Below are 9,622 nucleotides of genomic sequence, written 5' to 3'. Positions count from 1 at the left end.
GCCAGCAGGGAGGGTTTGGCTCTCAGTTCCTCATAGTGGGTTCCCTTGGGCCAGGCCCGCAACTTTTTGCATGTGCCACCTTCAGTGGGAACCACGCCCAAAGAGACCACTCTGGGCCACGTCACCTGTGCCTTGTACACCCGCTCCTCTGTCTCCAGTGCTCCTTGCACAAGGCAGTGGCAAGCCCAAGTGCCGTCCTCAGAATCCCCCCCACGTCCCCAGGTGCCTCTGGGGGTTTATTTCCTCTTGGCCAGGATGCACCTGGTCCTGAGAGTAGGACCGAGGAAGTTTGGAGACTTGGGCCTTTGTGATGCCATGGACTGTGGATGGAGAATGTGCAGTTATTTATTTTGTGTACTCAGTCTGTAAAGGTATCCTCTGTACTCAATAAACAGGCTGCCTTCCCCAGGGAAAGCTGCCGCTTCATTCTGACAGCCCGGCCTCCTTGCTGCAGACCAAGGGGTTGCTCAGGAGGTGGGGGTGGGGAGCTCAGCTCGGACACAGCTAGTCTAGCAGGTTCTTGACTCCTCAGCCTGTGTTGGGCCAGAGGACAGAGTTCACTTGGGGAGGGGGACCCCCAAAAGCTTCTCCTTTCTCCTGAACCAGGAAGACAGAATAGAGAGCAGGACTGGGGGTATTTATTGGACCCCAGCGGAGCCTGTGGTGGGCTCAGTTGTAGGCTGTGACCTGATTGACCCAGGTACTGAACCTGCTGACCTGAGTGTACATGGCAGGCGTGGGCACACTGCAGTCACTGGTGCCCCAGGAGACCGTATCAGTGAGCACCCATGTGTTCCCCTTCTGGCAGACAAGCAGGCCTCCAGAATCACCCTGGCGGGAGAGAGGGGAGAAGTCTGCATGGGGGGTGGGAGTACCACAGGAAAGTGCCGAGGACAGGACAGGGGGCCAGCGCTCAGCTGGCGCAAGGAGGCCCCTGACAGATCGTGGAGCTGGTGATGCATGAGCCCCGGTACTGCTGGCACCGTCTCACGGTGAGCAGGGCAGAACCCGCTGCCGCAGGTGTGCCCAAGTCACACTGCCTATGGGCCGGGCGGGGCTGGTTATGCCCCACATGGCTTGCCCCTACCCTTCCCTTCCCCCCAGATTTTTGACCCAAGTTCCTACCCACACCACTGAGGCACCCAGCCATGTGAGGCCTTCAGGCAGTGCCTCATTTGAGGAAGCCAGGAAAACTGGTGAGACGCACATTGTGTACTGGGCTGGGGAGGCGAGTGTCAGTAATGTGAGATCATTGTTCATGGTGGTGGGATTCCAGGAAGGGTGCCTGTGGAGCCAGGAAGGGGCCGTGTAGGATGGGCGTGGGCCCAGGCCCCCAGGATGATGGGTGCCAGGGTTTAGACCAGGGCATCCTGTGAGTTCCTCACCCCCAGGGCCTACACACCTACACTGCCCACCCTTCCTTTCCCATCTGTGGCCCAGGCACTCAGCACAAGATGCTCGGTCGTACTCACCCAGGATGACAAAGTGGCAGCCAGGGCTGCAGTGAGAGTGGGGTTGGGCAGCCAGAGGGAGGGCAGAGTGACAAGAGAGGGGCCTCCAGAGCAAGGCAGTGGGGAGGTGGGGCAGAGGTGGGGCAGGAAGAGGGGAAGCACTCCTACAACACTGCAGTGGGCAGCCGTGACCACCCTGGACTGGCCGATGACAAACCCACCACAGAAGCAGAAGCCTTTGCTGTCCTGGGGTCAGGGGTTAGCAGTGGGGGTGGGCCCAGGCTAAACCCAGGCATGAAACACCTGAGATCCTGCCCCACCGCCAGGGTCCTGTACCTATGGGAATACCTCCCAGGGCCAGGAGCCCAGCACTACCATCTTCCCATTGACAGTCCTCTGGCTGAAGTGCAGCACTGGTTTAATGGCAAGAACGCAGCAGCCTGGCCGTTGGACTGGAAAGGACCTGCTTCCCGCATCCCAGCCCACTTCTCCTCTCCTCCTGGGTACCCCCAGGCTGTGTCTCCAAAGGGGTCCAGATCAAGAGGGCTCTTATCATTGCTCCTCTCATGAGCACCTCTGGGCTTCTACAGCAATCTCAGCTGCCCCATCCAACCAACCCCGAAGTCCTGTCCATTCTTCCACATCTCTCTCCATCCTACTCACACCAGCTCTACTCCACCCCCCATACCAGGCCATTCTTCCCTCTGACCCAGGTGTATGTTGTCCCCTTCCTTCCTAACCTCTCCACTCACTCCAGACCTCAGCAGTCTGGACCCCACATACAGCCAGATGGCTTTTAAACTATACATCCTTTTGCTTTGAAGCTTCCTAAACCCTCCCCTGCTCCTGGACCCGGCCTAAGCTCCCGTCCCATTTGGGAGACTGGCCCTTGCCCACCTCTTGCTTTCTCCCAGCCCTGCCACATCCTTTTTCCTTTGCCCACTCTATCTACCTGCTTGCCTTCTAGCCACCCCAGCGCCTTCTCAGCCCCTGAGCAGGAAGCCTGGGCTAATACTGTGTTGCCCTAAGGCTGTTCAGTCAGGGCTGGGCCAGGCCCACTCACCCCAGGAGGAGCTAAGGAGGATGAGGCTGAGGGTCAGTCTGAGCAGCAACATTACAGCAGACATGAGGCTGAGAACTGGGCCTGGCTTTATGGGTCTCTTTGTCCTTGCGCCAAAGTCCCAGGAGTGAAGCCAAGCAGCTCCTTCCCATGCTGTGTCAGCAGGAGGGTTCTCCTGTGTCAGAGCCCTCCACCCAGGCCTTAGCAGATAGAGCCCAGGTGTGAGGCTCTCACCTCCTCCATCCCCCAAATCTTATCCTCTGATTGGCTCCCCACCTCACATCTCAAGTGTTGAGCACCAGGTACTAAGGACTTGTGCTTAGCCTTAATGGTGACCACTTGGTAGCTGGTATCAGGGAAGTCTCCCACGGTTATCAGGAGTGCCAGACCCAGAGAAGTCTGCTTAGCACTCAGGGGTGTCCCTGACTGGTAGAGTAGACCTGTACCAGCTCTACTGTGGAGAGCCAGGGCCAGTGGCCAGGACAGGGCAAATCCTAACACATCATCTCAGTGACTCCTTGTCAACTTGGAACAGAAGTCATGGTTTGGTCAGGGAGGTGATGACTCTCCTGCCACATGGTATGCGTGGACCCAAAGCTTCATCTGTCTGGTTCCAGAGCCCACACTGTTCATGATGATGTCTAGGAAGGGTCTTGTGCACAGGAGGGCAAGGTATGAGCTCTTGGTGACTGACGGACCCTGGATGGAGACCAGGGGTAGAAGGGTGACAGCCATCAAATCTCACAGCGTCCAGCCCTTGGGGCTCCCATGAACAAGCCCTGGTATCTACAGCCCATTCACTGAAGAGCTCCAAGCTGAGCCTGAACTGAGGGAGAGAAGACACCCCTGTGTGCGGAGTTGCAATGGGTAAGTTGGTTTGCCTCCTTTTAAGAGTGTGAGCACTGTGGCTGATTCAAGAACACATCAGTCAAAACAACAAGATGAAAAAAAAATAAGTTAATTGTTGACTGGAGAGGAGGATAGATAGGTAATAAAGCAAATATAACAAAATACTAATTGTAAAGTCTGTGGTGGGTATATAGGTATTCAATGTGGAATTTTTTTTTTTTTAACCCAAACCCTCTGATGGTTTTCAGGGAGTTTTTTTTTACATATATAATTTTACTTATTTATTTTGTCTGTGCTGGAGCTTCGTTGCTATGCAGGCGTTTCTCTGGTTGTGGTGATCAAGGGCTACTCTTCGTTGCAGTACACAGGCTTCTCATTGCAGTGGCTTCTCTTGTGGCGCACAGGCTGTAGGACGCATGGACTTCAGTAGTTGCGGCACATGGGCTTGATTGTTGAGCTTTCCCAGCGCTAGAGCACAGGCTCAGTAGTTGTGGCCCATGCTCCTCAGTATGTGGGATCTTCCTGGACCAGGTAGCAAACCCCTGTCTCCCGCATTGGCAGGTGGATTCTTTACCACTGAGCCACCAGGGAAGCCCCCAGTGTGCAATTTTTTCAGTTTTTATGTTTATAAAAATAAAATCCTTCATAATAAAACATAATAAAAACACTGAGGGAAAAAGCACAATCAGGGACCTAGGGATGTCCAGCCTGGAGTAGGCTCTCCCCAGGGACTGGGCAGATTCTAGCAGTTCCAACGTTCCAGGGGAATTCTGCCATTCTCTCCCAGGGCAGGATGCTCCCACCAGCCCCTAGCACCTGGGTGCTCAGCAAAAGTCTGCTGGATAAATGTGTCATGTCATCTCTTCCCATGTGAGCCCTGTGACCCCTGGCAGTCAGAAAACAGAGTCAGTCCCCCTAGTCATAGCCCAACAAGTGCAAACAGAAGCTCAGCGTCATACCTTAGGTACGACATAGTACCTCAGGTGTGCCTGGTTATCAGAGGGGTTTCACAGATAAAGGCGTTGTAGGAGTGTGCTTGTGAGAACTTGCCCTTGGAATCAGGAAGCAGCTCCTCCATCGGCATTTTAGCCATAGTGGGGCAATGCGCGGTGTGTGTGGGGTGTGATCTGACTGGGAGCTGTGGGCTTTGTCCTTGGTCACTGATGAGGCAAGTAAAGGCTCTAGGTGAGGGCAGTACATAGAGCCTTTGGATTGTACAATGGTCTCCTGTGGACCAGAGGGCAAAAGCCAGGCATGGGAGTGGTGGGGGAGCTTCCATGGTATGGAGAGGGGTCTTTCCACCTTCAGCCTGCAATGGCTTGCCAGGGCTGGGGTTCTAGAGGGGTAGATGACTAAGGTGGTGAGTGAATGGTGTCCCTCAGGCCAGACTCTGCAGCCATGGGAAGGAATGGCCTTTGCAGGGACAACTTGGCCACAGAGCCCTGCTGGCTGCTTGTTCCCCTCCACCCAAGACAGACACAGTCATCTGCCGAGGTAGGTGTTCGTGTTTTCTGGGTTTATTCCTCCTTGTTCCAAGCTCTAAGCCTCACCCTCCTTCACTCCACATCCATGGCCTGCACAGTTTCCTCCACCAGCTCCAGGGTCAGCGGCACCACTGTCTGGGACAGGACAGGTGTGGTCCCAGGGGCAAAGCGGTACTGGCTGGACCTGGGAAGAAGCAGGGATGACCCTTCAAAAGGGGCCCATCAAGTGTCCCGTCCTCTATAGCCCTGTCTTCCGCTACTACCCCATCCATCCTCCCCTGGGATTCCTCCACCTCCGGTGCTCCTACCTCTCTATAGGCTTTGTGGGAGAGCTCAGGGCTCGCAGCATCTTGGCACCGGCCGCGGTGATCACACATGCATCCACATTACCCCCAGAGCCCAGGTCACCCAGGATCCCTGCAGTGATGGCTTCCACCAGCAGCTCCTGCGCTGCCTCCAACTGCAATGATGTGTCAGTGAGGCCTGATGGACCCTTCTAGATCACCCTTAGGCTGTAGCCTGGACACAGTTCATCTTGAAGCCAGGCCTCATTTGCTCACACCCAAACTTCCCTCTCTCGCCCTACACCCCCATCTCCACCCCAAGCTCCTCTACCCTGGTTTCAGTGTCCCCTGTACAGTGACACCATGTTCCCACTGCCCCCATCTTCACAAACTTCTGAGTCACACTTGTGGCTCTGCTTCCACTGGCCTGTTCACCCACCCCCAATTCCCCACTCACCGCCTTTTCTTTCCGGGCCTTAGCCGCTTATAAAGTGACATACAGATGCCTTCTGCTTCCATCCATCCCAAACGAAATCCAGACCCCAGACCCCACCTGCTGTTCCTCTCTCCTCAACTTCAAGTGGCACTGAGTTTTGACTTCTGAGGCAGTACAAGCTTTGGCACTGTTAGCATAGCACCTCGCCCTCATTCCACTGGCCCCTCAGTCTCCACTCAGTCGTCACCTCCGAGAAGCCTTCCCCGACTAGGCCAGGGTTCCTCTGCGTTTCCCCAGCTCGCGGGTGCACTTCCCATCAATGCTCGCATAATGTGGTGGTCGGGGAGTGGGGACAGGTGTCACTCACCGTCATGTTCGGCTGGAACCGGTCCTCTAGCACTGCTATGGCCGCATCCTGGCCGGATCCTGCAAGCAAGAGGGGCATCTGAGATCAACTGCGGCCGCCCAGTCGTGGGATAAACATTGAGGTCAGGATCGCATAGCAAGGTTCGTGGGCAGCGGGCAGAAGCGCTCACCCAGGGCCGTGAAGGGCAGCCGGCTGTAGGAGCCATGGGGGTGCACGCTGTAGAGCTGCGGTCCTGTGAAGTCCACGCCGCCCACGATCAGCGACGCTCCCACGTAGCCTTGGTACCTTTTCGCCGAGTGGGTACGGTCAGCGGAACGCACCGGAGCCCAAGTCCCGCCCCTCCACGAAATCGCCCCTGCCTCCGAACCCCGCCCCTTCCCGCGGTCTGGCTCCCCGTAACTGACAGCGCTCCTCGCTGTCGCCCTCTTAGCTCCTCTTAGGCCCGCCTCTTCCGGGCTCTCGGACGTCTCAGCCCCGCCCTTTCTTCGGTCCTGTGTCCTCTCAGCCCCGCCCTCCCCGCAGCTGCCCCTCCTCGGGGTCAGCTTAGACCCGCCTCAGCACCGGAAGAGCGTCTGGCGCAGCATGCGGGTGACGGTGGCCACGCGGCACTCGCGGCCCGTGGACAGCGCGTGGAGCTCCATGTTGGACGCCGCCATCCGCGTGGTCATCTCGGCGTCCGCGGCTACTCCAGCCCCACAGCAGCTGAGGGCGAAAGGAGGGGTCCGTGTGGGCGTTGCTGGGATGTGCTGGCACCCCGGATGGGAACGAGGGGGCGGTTCTTGGAGGGGGAGAGTTAGGCGGGGGGATGCTCACTAGATTTTGGGGGCGATGAAGTGGATCTTTTCACAGATCTTGTCCGCGACGACCGAATCGTTAGTGGCCCGAGTATCCGCGCCCAAGATGACCCCGTCCTGGGGGTGGGAGGGAGGAGCCGTTGGCCTAGTCCCCACGTCCCATTTCCCGCCGCCCCTCTAGGCCGCGCCATCCCAGCTCCCTGCTTACTTGGAACACAAGGCCTGCAATGGTGGTCCCGGTCTTGCGTGCGCGAGGGACCCGGAGCCCCGGGAGGGCGCGTTGCAAGGCTGCGTTTCTGGAAACGGAGAGGAGAGGCCCAGGTTTCAGTTCTTCTGGGACCCTCATCACATCCCCTACCTCTGTCCCGGTTTCCCTCACCTCCTGGGGTAAACCTGGGAACCCAAGTCGTTCAACACACGTACCCTCCCCCACTCTGGCCCTCAGGAATTTTAAAGATCCTGAGGTTCTCGCTCCCGGAAGCCCTCGCTGAAGGGCATAGGCAGCTGGGGAACCAACCATTCCCGCCCTCACCTCTCACAGTTCTCGAAGGAGAAACCCCTTTGGGGCTCTAGCACTGTCTTCTGCATCTCCACGTGGGCAGGGGGTCAGAGGAGTGGGATCAGCAGGAATAAAAGAAGGCAGAAGGCTTGTCCTCTGCACGGCTGCACTATTGTTTCCCCCTTTCGCTTTCACCTTTCCTCAAAGCATGCTGGTCCCTTTCTGCAGCTTCTCTTTCACTTTCACCTTCAGCTCTGGTCTTTTGCAGCTTAGGAAGAGGGGAGATGTCCCTTGCCTGGCACTCCAAGCTGCTCCTGGGTCCTCTGTCTGAACAGAGGGACAAATCCCTCCTCTTTGGCCATTGTCCAGCCTGAGCCCCGAGCTCTGCCTACCCTGACCCCACCTTTAACCTCAAGTCTCAGTGCCCTAAGGCTATCACATTGACCAAGTCTCTGTTCTTATTATTACCCATCTTCAACAGCATCAGTCATGGCTGCCTTTTGTCCTTCTCCCAACTCCTGCCTCTTGTTTGCTGTCTTTGCCTTCTTCCCAAAACCCAAACACTGAGGCTCAGTCCTCTCATCCAAGGCAATGCTGATCTGTCTTCCATGTTTCAGATGCTGTCCTCTCTCAGGAGGGGCATCATGGTTGTCCCTCAGGTGGCCTGTAGGCATGCCAGGCTCTGCCCATGGCCAAGCCTTATTTCACCTCCCAAAGGACCCTTTATCTAGCCACTTCTTTGGATTACTGCTTGTCTCAGCTAGCATCCTTTCCCTGCTGGGCACAGCATTGGCCTCCCTGGTTTCCCCACAATTCCTGCCCCTCACCCTCCACCCCAGACTACACTCCATGCTCTAGAGAGGGGACTCTTTTCTAGGTTGGAGATCTGGTCACACTCCCTGGTTAAACCCTGTATCAGTTGCACACAGCTCTCAGGCTCAAACGAGTCTTTACAGTCACCCTTCTCATTCATTCCATCTGATCTCTGCATTGGCAACACCTCCTCTGGGAAGCCTTTCCTGACCCACAAGACTCGCCACCTTGTTGCTCTCTATACCTTTCTCTCAGATCACTTAGCTCCATTACCTAAAAATTAAATCTTCACTAGTGAAATGATCTATTTAATGGCTGTCACTCTCCTAGATTCTAAACTCTTATGCTTCTGTCACCCACCTAGCACTCAAAAGCCTCTCCAGAGGCGGGGTCTCACCTGCCCATTTGGGAGCTAGGAGGGACATTTCAGATCTTCTACATCCTGTACCCTTGGCTCCATGTATGCCCATTCCACTGCTATGTGTGCAGATGCCTCCAGTCCCCATGCCCAGAGCAGAGGCAGGCATAGGCAGGCTGCTTAAACAGCTCAACCAGCAGTTTGTGCAAGCTAAATCGCTCCAGTCTTGTCCGTCTTTGTGACTCTATGGACTGTAGCCCGCCAGGCTCCTTTGCCCCTGGGACTCTCCAGGCAAGAATACTGGGAGTAGGTTGCCATGCCCTTCTTGTGGGAAGCTATACATCTCAAGGTGCCCAGTTCAGTCCCAGGCTTTAGCAAAGCTCTTTACTTCACAAAGCACCAGGCCTGTGGCTGCGGACGAATGCATCCTGGTGTGAGGACCTTAGTGCTTTTCCTTCAACCCACAACACACGTCAGGGCTTTTAACATCAAAGGAATGTCTTTATTCAGGGGGCATGGGCTTTGGACTGGCAGTCGGGGGTACAGCAGTGCTATTTCGGTAGGTACCCAGCAGGATGGCATTGATGTGCTCCAGTGTCTGATTGCTGAAGACCATATTGAGGTGCTGTGTCCCTGGCAGAGGCAGCAGGTACACAGGCTGTTTCTGGCGGCCCTGCCAGCGGGCACAGAGCTCGGTGCTGCGCGTGGCCACAGTGTCATCACCATCCTCATATAGCACATCCACAGGGTCTGTGTAGGGGAAGCCGTGGTCATAGATGTAGGTGCTGGGAGTGGGCAGGCCTATGCCATAGAGACAGTACACTTCCACGCCAGGTGCTGGGAGGCCTGCCAGCAGGTCACGTGACTGGAGCCACATGTACCAGCCTTCCTCAAAGTGCAGGTCTGTAAAGAAGCGCTGCATGTCACGGCTTGTGTAGTTGATACTGGGGGTGGAAATGAACACATGGTCCTCAGGCCACGTCTGCCTGGCGGGAAGCATCCAGGGTGATGTTGTCGTCATGCGCTGCTCCTCTTTCAGCTTGATGCTGGACATGATTGGGATGCCTTGGTTGTCACCTGAGGACAGAGAGCAAGGTGGGGCAGGGCTACTCCAGCCGGCAGGCCCAGCTACTCCAGGCCCACAACTCCAGGGCTCCCCAGCCCAAGCTCAGCTGGACACTCAATCTTGCCCTTGCCCAATCCACAGAATCCAAGTCTTAGACTAGA

General features: G+C 56.3%; 2 protein-coding genes across 3 annotated transcripts in view; both read right to left on the bottom strand.

Moving 5' to 3' along the window:
- Positions 1–3,543: 3,543 nt before the first annotated feature.
- On the bottom strand, positions 3,544–7,458 carry PSMB10 (proteasome (prosome, macropain) subunit, beta type, 10). 2 transcript variants are annotated; one of them, XM_010851008.1, is made up of 8 exons: positions 7,258–7,457; positions 6,934–7,021; positions 6,745–6,842; positions 6,493–6,633; positions 6,101–6,216; positions 5,932–5,990; positions 5,153–5,304; positions 4,856–5,028 (listed from the first exon to the last, which is right to left on the bottom strand). In XM_010851008.1, the coding sequence occupies exons 1-8, from the start codon at positions 7,311–7,313 to the stop codon at positions 4,917–4,919; spliced, it is 822 nt and encodes a 273-aa protein (XP_010849310.1). In that variant the 5' UTR covers positions 7,314–7,457; the 3' UTR covers positions 4,856–4,916. The 2 variants fall into 2 exon arrangements, with proteins under 2 accessions (XP_010849311.1, XP_010849310.1); XM_010851009.1 differs by lacking the exon at positions 5,153–5,304 and having other exon boundaries at positions 3,544–5,028; positions 7,258–7,458.
- A 1,417-nt stretch (positions 7,459–8,875) lies between these two features.
- The window catches only part of LCAT (lecithin-cholesterol acyltransferase), a 3,632-nt gene continuing 2,885 nt past the window's right edge, over positions 8,876–9,622 (bottom strand). Inside the window, exon 6 of the mRNA XM_010851007.1 lies at positions 8,876–9,472. Within this exon, the coding sequence (XP_010849309.1) occupies positions 8,898–9,472 (575 nt within the window). The 3' untranslated portion in view covers positions 8,876–8,897. The remainder of the gene's footprint in view (positions 9,473–9,622) is intronic.

Source organism: Bison bison, unplaced genomic scaffold, assembly GCF_000754665.1.
Source record: "Bison bison bison isolate TAMUID 2011002044 unplaced genomic scaffold, Bison_UMD1.0 scf7180017864297, whole genome shotgun sequence".
In the NCBI taxonomy this organism is placed as follows: Eukaryota; Metazoa; Chordata; class Mammalia; order Artiodactyla; family Bovidae; genus Bison; species Bison bison.
The sequence above is the reverse complement of the archived record's forward strand: the minus strand, read 5'-3'. Positions and strand labels throughout refer to the sequence as shown.